At 40.6% G+C, this 18,777-nt stretch overlaps 1 protein-coding gene across 2 annotated transcripts in view; it reads right to left on the reverse strand.

Moving 5' to 3' along the window:
- CCDC146 (coiled-coil domain containing 146) overlaps positions 1 to 18,777 on the reverse strand; it is a 185,902-nt gene that overhangs the window by 47,374 nt on the left and 119,751 nt on the right. For both annotated transcript variants that reach the window (XM_077264713.1, XM_077264714.1), the window contains exons 5-7: positions 7,710 to 7,767; positions 4,251 to 4,427; positions 3,582 to 3,655 (exon numbers count right to left, since the gene is read on the reverse strand). In XM_077264713.1, coding sequence (XP_077120828.1) covers positions 3,582 to 3,655; positions 4,251 to 4,427; positions 7,710 to 7,767 — 309 coding nt within the window. The remainder of the gene's footprint in view (positions 1 to 3,581; positions 3,656 to 4,250; positions 4,428 to 7,709; positions 7,768 to 18,777) is intronic.

Below are 18,777 nucleotides of genomic sequence, written 5' to 3' on the forward strand. Positions count from 1 at the left end.
CTGCCCATGAATTGAGGAAAATCAAGTGTGAAGCTGCCAAGATGCCATTTGCCACCAGTTTTGCCATATTTCAGAGCTGTAACGTTACTGGATTAACAAAAAGCACAAGGTGTGCAATACTCAGGGACATGGCCAAGGTAAGAAAGGCTGAAAAACGACCACCTTTGTACAAGAAGCATAAGATAAAACGACAAGACTGGGCCAAGAAATAAAGGTTTTATGGACTGATGAAATGAGAGTGACTCTTGATGGGCCAGAGGCTGGATCAATGAAGGGCAGAGAGCTACACTCCGACTCAAACGCCAGCAAGGTGGAGGTGGGGGACTGGTATGGGCTGGTATCATCAAAGATGAACTTGTGGGACCTTTTCAGGTTGAGGATGGAGTGAAGCTCAACTCCCAGACCTACTGCCAGTTTCTGGAAGACAACTTCTTCAAGCAGTGGTACAGGAAGAAGTAGGTATCGTTCAAGAAAAACATGATTTTCATGCAGGACAATGCTCCATCACATGCCTCCAACTACTCCACAGCGTGGCTGGCCAGTAAAGGTCTCAAAGAAGAAAACATAATGATATGGATCCCTTGTTCACCTGATCTGAACCCCATAGAGAACCTGTGGTCCCTCATAAAATGTGAGATCTACAGGGAGGGAAAACAGTCCACCTCTCGGAACAGTGTCTGGGAGGCTGTGGTGGCTGCTGCACGCAATGTTGATCGTAAACAGATCAAGCAACTGACAGAATCTATGGATGGAAGGCTGTTGAGTGTCTTAAAGAAAGGTGGCTATATTGGTCACTCATTTTTTGGGGGTTTGTTTTTGCATGTCAGAAATGTTTATTTCTAAATTTTGTGCAGTTATATTGGTTTACCTGGTGAAAATAAACAAGTGAGATGGGAATATATTTGGTTTTTATTAAGTTGCCTAATAATTCTGCACAGTAATAGTTACCTGCACAAACAGATATCCTCCTAAGATAGCCAAATCTGAAAAAAACACTCCAACTTCCAAAAATATTAAGCTTTGATATTTATGAGTCTTTTGGGTTGATTGAGAACATACAGGTCCTTCTCAAAAAATTAGCATATAGTGTTAAATTTCATTATTTACCATAATGTAATGATTACAATTAAACTTTCATATATTATAGATTCATTATCCACCAACTGAAATTTGTCAGGTCTTTTATTGTTTTAATACTGATGATTTTGGCATACAACTCCTGATAACCCAAAAAACCTGTCTCAATAAATTAGCATATTTCACCCGACCAATCAAATAAAAGTGTTTTTTAATACCAAACAAAAAAACCATCAAATAATAATGTTCAGTTATGCACTCAATACTTGGTCGGGAATCCTTTGGCAGAAATGACTGCTTCAATGCGGCGTGGCATGGAGGCAATCAGCCTGTGACACTGCTGAGATGTTATGGAGGCCCAGGATGCTTCAATAGCGGCCTTAAGCTCATCCAGAGTGTTGGGTCTTGCGTCTCTCAACTTTCTCTTCACAATATCCCACAGATTCTCTATGGGGTTCAGGTCAGGAGAGTTGGCAGGCCAATTGAGCACAGTAATACCATGGTCAGTAAACCATTTACCAGTGGTTTTGGCACTGTGAGCAGGTGCCAGGTCGTGCTGAAAAATGAAATCTTCATCTCCATAAAGCATTTCAGCCGATGGAAGCATGAAGTGCTCCAAAATCTCCTGATAGCTAGCTGCATTGACCCTGCCCTTGATGAAACACAGTGGACCAACACCAGCAGCTGACATGGCACCCCACACCATCACTGACTGTGGGTACTTGACACTGGACTTCAGGCATTTTGGCATTTCCTTCTCCCCAGTCTTCCTCCAGACTCTGGCACCTTGATTTCCGAATGACATGCAAAATTTGCTTTCATCAGAAAAAAGTACTTGGGACCACTTAGCAACAGTCCAGTGCTGCTTCTCTGTAGCCCAGGTCAGGCGCTTCTGCCGCTGTTTATGGTTCAAAAGTGGCTTTACCTGGGGAATGCGGCACCTGTAGCCCATTTCCTGCACACGCCAGACTCAGTCCACTGCTTCCTCAGGTTCCACAAGGTCTGGAATCGGTCCTTCTCCACAATCTTCCTCAGGGTCCGGTCACCTCTTCTCGTTGTACAGCGTTTTCTGCCACATTGTTTCCTTCCAACAGACTTACCATTGAGGTGCCTTGATACAGCACTCTGGGAACAGCCTATTTGTTGAGAAATTTCTTTCTGGGTCTTACCCTCTTGCTTGAGGGTGTCAATGATGGCCTTCTTGACATCTGTCAGGTCGCTAGTCTTACCCATGATGGGGGTTTTGAGTAATGAACCAGGCAGGGAGTTTTTAAAAGCCTCGGGTATCTTTTGCATGTGTTTAGAGTTAATTAGTTGATTCAGAAGATTAGGGTAATAGGTCATTTAGAGAACCTTTTCTTGATATGCTAATTTATTGAGACAGGTTTTTTGGGTTATCAGGAGTTGTATGCCAAAATCATCAGTATTAAAACAATAAAAGACCTGACAAATTTCAGTTGGTGGATAATGAATCTATAATATATGAAAGTTTAATTGTAATCATTACATTATGGTAAATAATGAAATTTAACACTATATGCTAATTTTTTGAGAAGGACCTGTAGTTGTTGATCAATAATAAAAATAATCCTCTAAAATACAACTTGCCTAATAATTCTGCACACAGTGTAAATATGGCTATTGTCCACAAGGAAGAGGCTAATGCTTCTCAGGAATGCTACTAGAAACTGGTGTCTGGCTTTGCATTGCATTTGCAGAAGCTCATAATAATTAATATAATCAAAGGGGCTTTACTAAGCGCTAAAAATGATTGCCATGGAAGGGATGAACAATTTTCACTCTGGAAGTGCTGATATGCCCCCCATAGAGCCCTAATCTTAACATCATTGAGTCTGTTTGGGATTAAATGAAGAGACAAATATGTAGAAATTTACATCCACAGAAGTTCTGTGGTTAGTTCTCCAAGTTGTTTGGAACAATCTCCTTGCCGAGTTCCTTAAAAACTATGTACTAGCAAGTGTACCTAGAAGGACAGATGCTTTGATCCTGGTTTGTAAGCAAAGGGTGGTCACACCAAATATTGATTTGATTTACATTTTTCTTATGTTCACTCACTTTGTATTTTATTTATAAAAATAAACTATTTAACATTTCTATTTTTTAAAGTATTCTTAGTTCAAATATTTTTTCCCACAGATACCAAAGTATTTTGCACAGTACTGTACATACAGTAAAAACACCCACACAGACTCATTATTTGTGCACATATGTTTTAGCCTTAGTAGATATCAGATTTCTGACTCAATTTTTAACAAATATTGAAATTCCCTGAGCAGGTCCGGCAGAACACGTGTTTACATCAGGAAGGTTTCATTCATCCAAATCTGAGAAAGGTCGGGCACGCCAATTGTAAAACATTCCATGTTGGAAATGCCTGCGTATAGACCTTGGCTGGACGGATATGTGATCATTATTATTCATTTCAACTCTTTGCATGCTACGTGATTCATACATGTTTTGCAAATTAAAATGAAATGGCCTACATTGCTTTGCGATTAATCTTCTCAATGTCTTTGCCAATTTGCTCTGGAATGTACTGGACCTGAACAAGTTCATCCTAAAACAAAACACACAGGACAGATGAAAAAGAAAAGAAAACCGTCATATTTATCCATCAATGTTCTGTTCTCATACATTCTACATTTTCTCTATTTGGACTTATTCAGAGTCTCTATTGCAAACTGTCAGATTCTTATTGTAAAACAACGTACACCCCAATGGGCTGTGCTATAAGTAAATAGGATCCTTTCTACAAGATATCTGGCACAAGAGGAGACACAAGTTTGGTATCGCCGTTATCGTATTGAGCTGGAGAATCATACTTTAACTGTCATAAAAACAAACTACAAAAATAATTGCAGAATTGCATTATGTGTGCAATGTCATTGCACTTGGATTTTGTTTTTCTTTTAGTAACCTTAATGGGAAACTGAGTGGTGTAATTCAAAACTAAAACGTGTTCTGCAAAAAAAAAAGTAAAATAGAAGCCCTCATATGGCTAAATTGTCTGAAAAATTAAAAAGTTATGGCTCCTGAATCTAGAGCAGTAAAGAAATGAAAATGGAAAAAAAAAAGGAAAATCACTTGGTCAGGAAGGGATTACGTAGCAGAAGGGAGGATAATAAATATCTGTTGTCTTGTAATCATCACACCTTTATGACTTCTTGTTTTTCTTCTATCTTTTCAAGTTCTACTTTCTCTCTTTGAATTTCTCTTTCCTTTAAGGACAAGTCTTCCTTCAGTGCTTTAATCTCCAGTATTCTCTGGGTGTTCTCTTTCTGCAGCTCATCGCTGGTTTCCTTCAGCAGTTTGGCCCTTTTCTCTAACTCCTGTAATGTAAAAACATATTTATATTGTGCATCTATATCTCTCATAAAAAAAGGAAATAGGAGGAAATAAGGAGAGATTCAGAAAAGGTAATAAAAACAATACATTTGCACATAACTGTCCCTGTCAATTTTATAAGCTGCAAAGTAATAATTGCAAGTTGATTAATTGCTCTGAGCAGCCCTTACTATAGATTATATTAGAAATAGAATGATACATTTTAAAAGTTTACAACCAGCTCCACCGACCCATCTACCATCTGTATACAGAACCACAATCTGTGCTCGATTGTCAACCTATCTTTTTCTTTTTTACTATTCATTCCTATAAACAAACTGAAAATTTACAGTAAAACCTTACAACTGTAAATGATGTCTACATCCCCAGATACTTAAAAGAAGTCAACAGAATCATAGAATGTTAGAGTTGGAAGGGACCTCCTGGGTCATCTGGTCCAACCCCCTGCTCAATGTAAGATTCACTAAACCATCACAGACAGATGTCTGTCCAGCCTCTGTTTGAAGACTTCCATTGAAGGAGAACTCACCACCTCTTGTGGCAGCCTGTTCCACTCATTGATTCCACTCACTGATCACCCGCACTGTCATAACGTTTTTTCTAACTTTCTCTAAATTTATCTAATCTGTATTTTCTCCCTTTCAGTTTTATTCTATTGCTTCTCGTGTTCTCATGTATAAATGAGAATAATGATGATTCCTCTACACTGTGACATCCCTTCAGATATTTGTAGACAGCTATTAAGTCTCCTCTTAGCCTTCTTTTCTGCAAGCTAATCATTGCCAGATCCTTTAACCGTTCCTTGTGGGACATACTTTGTAGTCCGCTTACCATCCTGGTATCTCTTCTCTCAACTTGCTCCAGTTTTTCAATGTCTATTTTAAAATGTGGTTGCCAGAACTGGACACAGTATTCCAGATGAGGCCTGACTAAGGCTACATTCACATTTGCGTTGTGCGCCGCAGCGTCGGCGCCGCAACGCACAACGCAAACAAAAACGCAGCAAAACGCATGCACAATGCTGCGTTTTACGCCGCATGCGTCCTTTTTTTCATTGATTTTGGACGCAGCAAAAATGCAACTTGCTGCGTCCTCTGCGCCCGGACGCGGGCGCCGCAGGGACGCATGCGGCGCAAAACGCAAGTGCGACGCATGTCCATGCGCCCCCATGTTAAATATAGGGGCGCATGACGCATGCGGCGACGCTGCGGCGCCCGACGCTGTGGCGCAGACCGCAAATGTGAACGTAGACTAAGGAGGAGTAGAGTGGCATAATTATGTCATGTGATCTAGACTCTATGCTTCTCTTAATACATTCTAGAACTGTGTTTGCCTTTTTTTCTGCTACAAAACAGACTCATGTGCAGTCTGTGATCTATTAGTATACCCAAGGCTTTTTCACACATGCTGTTACTTAGTTCTATTCGGCCCATTCCATAAATGTAATTTTCATTTTTCTTGCCCAGATGTAGAATCTTGCATTTCTCCCTGTTAAATACCATTCTATTAGTCGTTGCCCATTGTTCATGCTTATCTAGATCCTTCTGAATCCTTTCTCTATCTTCTCTAGTGTTAGCTATCCCTCCTAGCTTTGCATCGTCTGCAAATTTGATTATTTACCTTCAGTTCCTTTACCTAAATCATTTATAAAAATGTTGACCAAATGTTGAGGCCAGGGCACAGCCTTGTGGTAGCCCACTTGAAACAATCTACCAGTTAGATGTGCAACCATTTACTACCACTCTTTGCGCACAATCACTGAGCCAGTTATAAATCCACCTAACCATAGCCTTGTCAATCCCATACTTTGTAATCTTTTCAATCAGGATAGTATGAGATACTTTATCAAATGCTTTGCTGAAGTCGACATGCAGTATACTATATCTACCGCCTTTCCCTGATCCACCCAGTCAGTGATTCCATCATAAAAGGAAATTAGATTAGTCTGGCATGAGTTTTTTGCTACAACCCCACTCTGGCACTGGTTAATTACTGTATTCTTATCCAGGTACTTACATATATGCTGTTTAATAATTTGTTCAAAGATCTTTCCTGGTAAGGCTCACTGGTCTCTAATTTCCTGGCTCCATCTTTGACTTTTCTTTTGCTTTTGATATACCCCCCAAATCCTTTTTTATTGCTTTTGTCTCCCTTATAAGCCTCACTTTATGATTGGCTTTAGCTGTTCTAACGCTCGCCCTGCATTCCCTGCAGACATCATTATATTCCTCTTGAGATATGCCTCCTCTTTCCATTAAATAAACATTTCATTTTTTCTTTTTAGCACGTGTTTAAGTTCTATTTTCATACATCCTGGTCTCTTTAAATGCTTCCACAGTGAATCCAACTGTAACGTGATAATTACAAGATTCTGGACATGCTTCTCCAACTTCAGAAAAATCACAGATGCTCCAATTTGTTTTGTCTGACTTTAGAAAAAAATGGCCCTATTTTTTTTCTTTTGCAACATATGTGTATAACCTTATTGCGGAAGCCTGTGATTAGCTGCAGCGGTCAAGTGACTGAAACAACAATTCAGTGGATGTAATACAGTATTAAAGATCTGTATAGAGGATTTGCCAGTTCTCAGTGAATTCATGACATGCTGTTCCAGTCACTTGACTGCTGCAGCTCATAACAGGTTTTAGTCGTCCTGTGACATTAGGATGGTACAGTGATCACTTCCTGAGGCGGCACAGCCTGTCATAGATTAACGTGGGTATTAGAAAGTGTGAGCCTATGATTGTTGTTTTGTAATGGCTCTCTCTTATTAAATAAAATGAATGCCAGACAATCCCTTTAAGGCTTTAGTGACATCTGCCATACATGTACAGAGGATGAGGTCACTGTTTGCATGGAGCAGGCTCAAGAACTGACCCTGATCCATACAGCACGGGTGTTGGCTTTAACCTTTTAATTGCCATCAGTCAAACCTCGCTGTCAAGTGTAACAGTGGGATTTAAAAGTGTTCCGCTCTGATGGCCATCATTCCCTCCACATGTTGCCATTTCTGGCATGACGATGGGTTGCCATGGCCGATGGGGGCCTTACTGAAGGACCCTGTGCCTACCATGTTAGAACTCCTATGAAGTCCACTCTGAGGTTGTACTACAGTAATGCAGTGTATTTCATAGACAATCAAGCAATTTCAGGTTCTAATCGCCTAGGAGGAGGACTAAAAAATCATTACAAAATAATTGTAAAAAATATAGAAGAAAAAAAATGTACAGACACATATAGATTAAATATAAAGATACAATACTTACCCCAGTTTTGGGGATTCTTTCATACTCCCGTTCCAGAAGCCTTTTTTCTTCCCGTAAACTGTTGAAAGATTTCACATGCAGTCCATTAAAATAGATGCAGTATATGTCTGTTTTTTTTACAGGTAGTTGTCAAGTTCTTGGGAAAAAATGAAAAGATCTGCTGGTTATTGTTGACAAGTTCCCAGTACGTGACTGATGCATCCAATCAGTGGACCTGCCGCTCAGTCCTGAGCCTTGGTTGCAGCAGTCAAGTACTGACAGCTGGTCAACAATGGCTATCATTGGGCTTGCACTGGATGGATGGAAAATTGCAGAGGTGATTTTTTTTTTGTATTGTTTATTCTAGCAAGTGTAATTTTTTCGCTTTTACTTATACAACTGTTTAACGTGGACAACCCAAAATGTAATCGCACCCATGTGCATTGTGTGGTTACCGTTAGAAAATAGTAGTTAGCTTTGACAGAGCAATACTTACTGAATATCTTGTGTTTATACTCTTAGAAGCATTTCTCTGTTTCTTTACCAAACTATTACATAAGCATAATAGATAAAATGTGCACCACCACAATGTTTAACCATATAGTAATTATCTTCATTCCAGATTGCCACTGCCACTCCCATACTACTCACCATGAGAAGTAAATTCAAAGCACTGAATTCTTTTAGAATGTGCCAAGTTAGAAGGCTGGGTATGTAGTTGTGTTCATACATCCTACAACCACAATTCCAAAAAAGTTGGGATGCTGTGTACAATGTAAATAATACAAGAATTAAATGATTTGGAAATCTCTTTAAGGGCCATGTTCACATGGTCAGTATTTAGTTAGTATTTCACATCAGTATTTGTAAGCCAAAACCAGGAGTGGAACAATCAGAGGAAACGTATAATAAATACAGAAGTGGTGACATGTTTCTATCACTCACTCCTGGTTTTGGCTTACAAATACTGATGTAAATCTTTCCCCCATCTCACTCTACCCCTCCACCAGATCTATCCATCAAGGTCAATGGCTGCTCACATTCCCCAGTCCCGCATGCTCGGGGTGATCCTCGACTCTGGCCTCTCTTTCAAGTCACATATCCAAGCCCTTGCCTCCTCCTGCCGTCTCAAACTCAAAATTATTTCCCGGATCCACGCATTCCTCAACAACGAAACCTCAAAAACACTAGTGCACGCCCTTATCATCTCCCACCTTGACTACTGCAACCTCCTACTCTCTGGCCTCCCCTCTAGCACTCTGGCACCACTCCAATTCCATTCAAAACCCTTACTATGACATACAAAGCCATCCACAACCAGTCTCCTCCATACATCTGTGACATGGTCTCCCGGTACTTACCTACACCCAACCTTCAATGCTCACAAGATCTCTTTCTCTACTCCCCTCTTATCTCTTCTTCCCACAACCACATCCAAGACTTCTCCCATGCTTCCCCCATACTCTGGAACTCTCTACCCCAACACATCAGACTCTCGCCTACCACAGAAACCTTCAAAAAGAACCTGAAGACTCACCTCTTCTGACAAGCCTACAACCTGCAGTGATCCTCTGTCTGCTGAACCGCCTTATGACCAACTCTACCCTCTCCTAGTGTATCCTCACCCATCCCCTGCAGACTGTGAGCCCTCACAGGCAGGGTCCTTCCTCCTTCTGTACCTGTTAGTGCCTTTTTTTGCTCATGTTTATTTTATTTGTCCATATTGGCCCCCTTTTCACATGTAAAGCGTCATGGAATAAATGGCGCTATAAAAATGCATAATAATAATGTAAATTACTGACCAAATACTAGCCCTATTTTATTGTGAATAACCAAAAATAGTTTGGCTTCCATAATACATTCTTATATAACACCGTATTAGTGAATTTCAGAATGACTTAGAGGAGAGAGTGGTCAGAGAGCGTTCTCGCTAGATATTAGGCGCTGCCTATGTATGGAAAAACTAGGTATTTTCCCAATGCCATGTCTATTCAAGATAGGGTACAGTATGTGGATGAGCCGCATGAGTATTGTTAGGTCTCTGTGTGTGTGTTCGTCTCCAAATATCATATAGTGCTAATTCATGCAGGAGACAGCCAAACCCTGAAATAGAGCAGTCACAGGGAGTGTCGTTTAAACGGCAGTTATCTATATCTATATCAATAATGTTATTAAAGTCACTCAAGATTAACCTATAGATTGTAAGCTTGCGAGCAGGGCCCTCACTCCTCTTGGTATCTGTTTTGAACTGTGATTTTTGTTATGCTGTAATGTCTATTGTCTGTACAAATCCCCTCTATAATTTGTAAAGCACTGCGGAATATGTTGGCGCTATATAAATAAAATTATTATTATTATTATATTATTAATGTTGGCAAATTAGAATGTAAGCCCCCAAAGTTTAATACTTTTTTACAAATCTTGATAGAGAAGGGCGGAGGAATATAAATCCTAATAATAATAAAGGGTTGGTTATATATTTTGCATAAGAAACATATATATTGACCATCTACATCTATAACCTCCTTCATGACTACAAAGAGGATTTTCCAGCTTATTAGCAGACACTAGCAGACCTAGCCAGTTTCCCTCCGTCCCCATAAGACTAGTAGTGTCTCACGTTAAATGGGTTTTTTGCACAATATATATGGCCGGAAGAAAACCTTTCAGATATTGGAATATAGCACGCCTTTTTGTAAGGTTGGATAGTCCCCTAACATTCCAACTAATTATAGACAATGTTTTAGCCATTATGTGAGGTTCGGTCTATTATTAAGGCTATTTTTTCAACAAATATACATGTACTTGTACAGCGTATGAGAAATTAAGAGAGTGAAATAAAGGAGAGGATGGAGAAGAAAGGGGGAAGGGGGTGAGAGTGAGGGGGGAGCAGAGGGATAAAGAAGGGGAGGCTATAAAAGGGGAAGAGGCGGCTTGGGGGAGAGAGAAGGGGAGGCAGAAGAAGGGGAGGGAAGGGATGTGATAGAGAAAGAGGGTGGAGAAAGGAGAGGAAGGGAAAAGGTAGGGGGAGAGGGAATGAGTGGGAAAAAAGGGTGGAAGAAAGGGCAGTGGGAGGAAAGGAAAGGGAGAGAATAAGGGGAACAAGGAAATTAACCCTCTTAGCAGTTCATGGCAAACTCAATTCAAACCTGCAACATAGATTTTTGTCCCGCATAAAACATGAGTAGCTCCACGATTCTCATGCAGCTACCTCTTATTTAAGTCCAGCCATTTAAAAGCTTCCCTGTGATCTTCAAAGAATTGAGTGGTACCAAGACTTACAACTTTGAATTTGGCCAGATAGATCATGAAGTATCCTACTCCTGGGTTTCTCAGACGTTTCTTGATGTCTGTAAACCTAGCTCTTCTTTTTTGGATCACCATAGAGTAGTCTGTAAAAATAGAGACTTTGCTTCTGTTAAAGGTAAAGTCCTGATGGTCTTTTGCCTCGTGTAGATGTCGACCCACTGTGCCATGAGCCAGGCTTGTCCTGGAGGGGCGTGACTAAGTGGCTACCTGGTTCTTCACTAGAGCCCCTGTTGGTGGAGTTTGGCTTGTGCCACAGGTAGCCGCCAGGTACCACTCTAGGGTAGTCCCCGGTACCACTGCAGCTGACTCCAAGGGACAAGGATGCAGGTACAGAGTCGGATTGTCAGGTGGGACAGGGTCAGGATCACTGTCAGAAAGGATACTACTGCTGGTTCAGACTGGAAAGTTGGTTTAGACAGGATGGGTTTAGGATCACAGGTACTGGTTCAGACATGACGGGGACCTGACAACGAACTAGTAGGTTTGAAGACAAACTAAAAAGTCAAGTTGCTTAGGCACCTTCCTACAGGGCAGTGTGCCTGAAAAACATGATGTCTCCCAGAAATAGGCTAGGGACACCTCCGGAATGCATACGCTGCCCTGGGACCTGAGAGCTGCGGCAGAAGCTGAAGCATGAGGAACAGCAGACCGTGGAGGTGAGCGTGTCAGTGTCCCTGCTGGGGGGAGGTGGAAGAGCCATGCAAGGATACTGGCGCTACAATAGGATTGAATCCCAGTCTTTACATTGAAGAATCTTGGCTAAGAATGGTCAAGATGGTCTCCTTGGAGTAAGTGGATGGGTCGGAATCTGGCGAGTCCTCTCTAGAGTATATAGAGGAAGAGGATTTTTTCCCCAAAACTTTTGCAGCAGCCAGGATTTGATTAATTCAGTAGGCTGAGGGCCTTCTGATTTTTCAGGAAAGCCCACAATCCTGATATTATTGAGGTGAAGTCTATTTTTTAGGTTGTCAGTTTTGGAACAGAGTGGCCGTTACTTTCTCAAGATCTCTTTTCCCATCCTGGTGATGCCATCTTTCAAAGTGGATACCTTATTTTCAATAGCACTGGTTCTTTTGCACACTCTTTTCAAGTCCAGCCTTATGATGTTCAGGGTGTCTCATATGCTGCCTACATGCAGAGACAACGTAGTTACTGACTTTTTACACTGTAAAAAAGCAGACATAATGTTCCACAGAGTGGGTTTTTGGTATGTTTTGGAGTACCTTTTTGTGGTGTTTTCCCACCACTGTGCAATGATGGCAGCCACTCGGCAATTCACTCAGACTGGCCGTCCTCAGAAGAGATGTTGCCTGTATACAGACTCTGTGGCCTCACTCATTATTTAGGAGCAAACGCCTCCAACTTTACAGCTATCTTGCATTGTTTACCTTCCGCTGCGGCAGTAACAGGATCCCCAGCCGCGCTATTTTGGATGTTTGGGTCTCCTACGCCTCAGAGCTTTCTCGCTGCCTCTTTTCAGCAAATTATCATTACCTAAAGTATGCAATGAGGTGTAGGGACATTTTGGATATCTCCGGGTGTAAGTTTAGGTCTGTTTTAGTAAGTATAGCAGATGTTATATTGGACAAATTGCAGGAGGATGCACTCACACGTCCTACAGCATGCCGATTTAGGCCATGCACCCCAATTATTGGAATTTTGTGAGAGGAATGTTGTCTCATTCTTGTCTGATATAGGATTCTGGCTGCTCGACAGTCCTGAGTCTTTGTTTTATAATTTTCCAATGTTTTCTATTGGTGAAAGCCTGGACTGCAAGCGGCCAGTTCATCATCTGAACTTTTCTATGAAGCCATGCTGTTGTGATGGATGGCAGTATGTGGTTTAGCATTGTCTTGCTGAAATATGCAAGCCCATTCCCTTAAATAGAAATTGCCTACATGTGAGCATATTTTGTTCTAAACCTGTAGTACTGATACTGGCTTTCAAGATGTGTAAGTTGCCCATGCTATAAGTACTAATGCAGCCCCATGTAACCAGAGATGCAGGCCTTTGAAATGTGTGCTGATAACAAGCTGGGTGGTCCCTCTCCCTTTGAGTCCAAAGGACACGACGTCCGTGGTTTGCGTAAAGAATTTAAAATTTTGCTACATCTGTCCACAAAATAGTTTCCATTTTGTCTCAGTTCAGAGCTTTAACTTGCATTTGTGGATGAACTTGCATTTGTGGTGATCTGTGTTCACAGACCATGATTTGTGGAAGTATTCCTGTGCCCATGCAGTGATTTGCATAACCGAATAATTCCTATTTTAAATGCAGTACTGCCAAGGGCCTGTAGAGAATGAGTATCTAATACTGATTTGTCCCTTGTGCATGTGAATTTCTCCAGAATCGTTGAATATTTTGATGATACTATGTACTGTAGATGGTGGGTTATTCAAAGTCTTTACAATTTTATGTTGAGGATCATTTTTCTGAAATTGTTGCACAATTTTTAGATGCAGCTGTTTACAGAATGGTGAACATCCTTACTTCTGAGAGATTCTGCCTCTCTTACATTATCTTTTTATATACAGTTATGCGGTTTAGTTGAAAATTGACCATCCAACTGTTTTTCATTAGTACCATCTAGAGGGTGGGCCATTTATAGGGATACACCTAAATAAAATGGGAATGGTTGGTGATACCAACTTCCTGTTTGTGGTACATTAGTATATGGGAGGGGGAAAACTTTTCAAGATGGGTGGTGACCATGGCGCCCATTTTGAAGTCGGTCATTTTGGATCCAACTTTATTTTTCCAATGGGAAGAGGGTCATGTGACACATCAAACTTATTGAGAATTTCACAAGAAAAACAATGGTGTGCTTGGTTTTAACGTAACTTTATTCTTTCATGAGTTATTTACAAGTTTATGACCATTTATAAAATGTGTTCAAAGTGATGCCCATTGTGCTGGATTGTCAACACAACCCTCTTCTCCCACTCTTGACACACTGATAGCAACACCGCAGAAGACATGTATCCGTTGTTTCAGATGCTGCACATCTTGCATCTTCACAGCATAGACAATTGCCTTCAGATGACCCCAAAGATGACCCCAAGATGACCCTGTACTTTTCCAGCCTTTTGTTAACTTGTCCAGCAACTTTTTTGAGATGTGTTGCTGCCATCAGTTTTTAAATGAGTTAATTTTTCAAATGAAATGGAAAATTGTCTAACTTCCAACTTCTAATGTGTTGTATGTTCTCCAGGGAATAAAATATGACCATATTGGCTATGGCTCTCTCACATGACGCTTTCATATGCTGGATTGCTTGTTCCGCTACGCATTCCTGTGTTATCTACAAGAGTGACGCTGCAAGACGTTTTTGACGGAGGCTTATATCGCCAAGAACAAAAATATCAGACATGTCGGATCCTTATCTGCCCAACATCTGGACAGGACAGTCGGGAGGACTGCATACACATTAGACTCTTGGCTGAGCCTGCTAATATAAGCAGCTGTCTTTAATCTAATGTGTATGTGGGCATTTAGGGGGAGAAAAGATTTTCTCCACCTGCATGGCAACTTTACTGACAGATCTTAGTGGGGCATAACCCAACTGTCCATATCATGTGACATTTTAGTGCATGGAAAGACAGATGAATTGTAACTGAGGCCAAGTGCCAAGGTCATTTTACTGATCTGACAGTAAATTATGATCCTCACTGAGGACAAAAAACATAATGTGATTGAACCATTTATAATGAAACTTAGGGCAGTCTTGCTGGCAGGATCCCTGAGAAGGTCACAGAGAACACTGATTACTATATACAAAGTTACATGAATTCTCAGTTTTTCCATAAGTGCGGAAAGTTAGAAAACCACAACAATTGGTGCTTGTCCATTACATGTGTGATGAAGAATGCTTGACATTTTCCTCCACAGATCAAGTGCCAATTAGGTCATAAGATACTAAAACCATGTTTGATAATGCTGCATACACAAAAATGTACTGTCTTGTAGGTACGCTGTAATATGACTCAGACTATTGTTTGCAATTCAATTTGTCTTATCAAGGCAATGAGACGACGAAGTGACATTTCTCCAACAATTGTAGCAGCTGAAGTGTAATATAGCCGACATTCTACTTAAACAGAACGTAATTATGATGTAAGAACAAAGTATAAATAGAAATGAGCAGAATTATCCAAATAACTCAAATAGAAATTAGACATCCTTGGCTACAAATTCTGATAAATTGATCACTCCCAGTCTGAGCATTTAACATTTTGAAATTAATATTATCCAGTAAATCCGATAAAGACACAATTACTGAATGGTATTATGTTTTTCCATGCTTTGTGCAAGCTGAAAATTGAGTTATTTGCACTAAGTACTGCAGAATATTAAATTCACGTGGAGCCTCACTTCTCATTTATTACAAGAACTGCACAGCTTAGGAAAATGCTGCAATGATTTTGTTTACTAGTTACACAAATTAAAGTTTTAATTTGGATTTTCCATAGATTTTCTTGTAATACAAATGTTAATATTTAAGGTGAAAGGCTTTAATTTTTCTTTTATTAAATTCCCGATTAAAACATTTGGAGCATTTTCAGAGCTCTGTATTGTGTGAGTCCTTGGTTATTCAACTTGGTAAAGTAAGAATAAATTGACAACTGGGTGTAACTATCGTCCTTGTCAACGGGATTGTGTCCCCACCTACTATGAAAGGATTGTCTTTTGCTTCCTCCCCTGCCCAGGAGATGTGGTATGCTCCGTACACGGTCAGACAGACAATTCTTAAAATTAACTTTCATTCGTGGGAAAACCCCTTTAACCCCTTAATGACCATCAATACGTCTTTTAGCTGTCCTGAGAAACAAGAGAATGGAATCCCCATACAGGTGACAATCCAGCAGTTGTCAGCTGTACACTACAGCTGACAACTTGCTGCATCAGCCACAATCAGTGTTTGCACCTTCTAAATCTGTTTAAACCCTTAGATGCTGCTGTCAATAGTGACTACATAATAGAAATGGTTAACAGAGTGTGGGGGCTCCCTCTTTATCCCAATTGGTGCCCTCAGATTATGATTGTGTGTGGTCCCGATGTTTGAAATGGCAATTCACAACCGAATAGCTGCCTTAGAGTCTGACGGCTGTTGTAACCTGTTCAAAAGTTAGCAGCATTTCATTGGTAAAAATACACATTTTCATTTTTGTCATGCCACTTCGCATTAATTCCTGAAAAACACCTGAAGGGTTAATAAACTACCTGACTGCAGTTTTCAATATGTCAGGCGGTGCTGTTTTTAAAATGGTATCACTTTTGGGTGTTTCCCAATATGTGGGACCCCTAAAGGCTCTTCAAACATGGATAGGTCCCTAAAAATATAATGGCACAATAATGTAAATATGACATGTTTGAGTATCTGCCTAGCTTTACAAGACACACGCTGCGGGCCATTCCGACCCCCCCCCTCTTCTCTTCTGCCTGCTGCTATGTGTGTAATTCAAACCCTCACTCTGCCTGTGTGTGAAGATATGCAAATTGCCTCTTCAGAGAAAAAGAGGACTTAAACTCTATAGCGCCACCTGTTGGAAGTAGCGATCCTACAAGTCACAATCAACCCTTTGACGAGTCATGCAATATGACTTAGAATAAAAGCCAAATCAGTATCTCAATTCACAGACACGGTGTTTTGGACTGTTGGCCCTCGTCAGTGCGAAGCATGAGAACTAATTTGGCTAGGTGAGAGGCTCTGGACTGGGGTCTAAGGGGTAAGGTTTCTCCTTATGGAGAGTGACATACCAGCTCTGGCTTGTCAAGGTAAGGAGGCTTATTCGCCGTGTGTGTGAAGATTAATTTTTATTGTTTTTCCTTGCAAATACTAGGTTCTGTGCAACCTACTCATCCCTCCTCCCATCTAGTACTAGTTGAAACTGGTATAGTCCCTCTCAAAAGGCATGGATTTCTATTGTTCTTTTAAATTGAGATATTGCGGCACCGATTTGGGCTAGAAATATATGAATTACATATTTCGGATGTCTACCGGTAGACCTATCACCCACTGAAAGCGCGAGCAGATAGGCGCAACGAGTGCAAAGTGCGGATTTCTCCTTAAGCAGTTTATGTAATGGCTCTGTATTTACACTTAAAAGAATGCCCCTGACATGGGGAACATCATGAGCATCGAGTTGTACTTATGTGAGGTTCACACAGCAATGTATGCGTAAAAAATAGTTTTCACATTGTAAGTAAAGAGGAGGTTTCAGTTTCTAAGTGGTGTCACCACAGGGGGAGTGCCTGGGCTTTAGGCAGGGAATATCTGTGTGAAGCAGGATTCTTGCAGTGTCTTTTGCCGGGGGATTCAGCTATGACAGGCTGTGCAATCTGACCTGAGAATAAGTGGGGAAGGTCCCCTCCCCCAGCCAGCACACGGCATACCATTGAATGATATGAAAGAGTCGTAAGTCAATTTTCACCGTTAATCCCTTTTTATTTGTAATTGTAATATACACATGATTCGTCTTCTTTATAATATCTTTTTAATATTTTTGGAAATACTGCCTATCTTTTATGGAGTAAAATATATAATTTTACTAGCTTGTCTCTTCATGCTCTATACGAACTGTCGTGTCCTCTGAAGTGAATTACGCTACTGATTTGGGTTGGCTCCGGACCCATTAATTGGAGCTGATGGCAGTGACCTTGTTCTGTGCAACTGGGCGTCTTTGCAGCGACCGGCGGCGTTGATAATTATTGTTCCCGCCTGAGTGGGAGTAGTTATATCACTGCAGCGTGCCCAATAGCCAGTACATAGCAGGCAGCCTTTCTGGCGACCAATTACCCTAGGTGCAGTACCTGATCTGAACTGATGGTAAGGGGGCGCAAGAGAGCTGCAAGTTCCAAACCGGAACTGGGAAGTGGGATGTAGATAAATCCCCTTCAGAAGGAACCAGGGGCACCCAAACAACCCTGGTTCGTGACACATTGGTGTGAGTAGTGGGGATAGAAGATATCCTCCCCGGGATCCATGACATATTGTTGGGATCCATGACATATTGTTGGCAGCACGGTGTAACCGTGACAAATAAATGTTGTTAATTTCCTTGAAAAAATTAAACATTACTGGTACATTTTTAAACCTCCTAAAAACGCTAACAAAATAAAACAACATTTTGCAAATGGTGCTGATATAAGGCAGACATGAGGGAAATGTTATTTATTAATGTTTTGCTACGGTATGACTATCTGGATTAAAGGGATAATCATTCAAAGTTTAAAAATTGCTATTTTTTAACATTTTTTCTCAAATTTCTGATATTTTTTATAAATGAACACAAAACATATCAACCTAAATTTACCATTATTATAAAGTATAATTTGTCACAAAATCACTGGGATATGTTGAAGCGTTCCAGAGTTATTGCCACGTAAAGTGACACTGGTCAGATTTCAAAATGTGGCTCCATCACTAAGGGGTTAAAAAGCAAATATCAACGCCAACATGGCTCCTCCTAAAAAGTACGCCAGTACATGGAGAAAGAGAGAGTGGACAGGTGGGTGAGCACATGGGGGGAGAGATTTATGAACACTGCAAAGCCTGCAACCATCGTGACATTACCGCCCTCCCGACGCGATAGCATCGAGCCTCTATCTAGTATTAACATAAAGATGTAAATTAGTAAAATAATCATGTGATAAAAAAATAATGAAACACTTCATAAAAAAAACATGTCCTCAAATCCAGCCTTTATTGAGTATATAATCCATTTAATTGCACATATGTTGTGCAAAAATAACAAACCTGTACTTATTAGTGTAAGACATT

Source organism: Ranitomeya variabilis, chromosome 5 (assembly GCF_051348905.1).
Source record: "Ranitomeya variabilis isolate aRanVar5 chromosome 5, aRanVar5.hap1, whole genome shotgun sequence".
Taxonomy (NCBI): Eukaryota; Metazoa; Chordata; class Amphibia; order Anura; family Dendrobatidae; genus Ranitomeya; species Ranitomeya variabilis.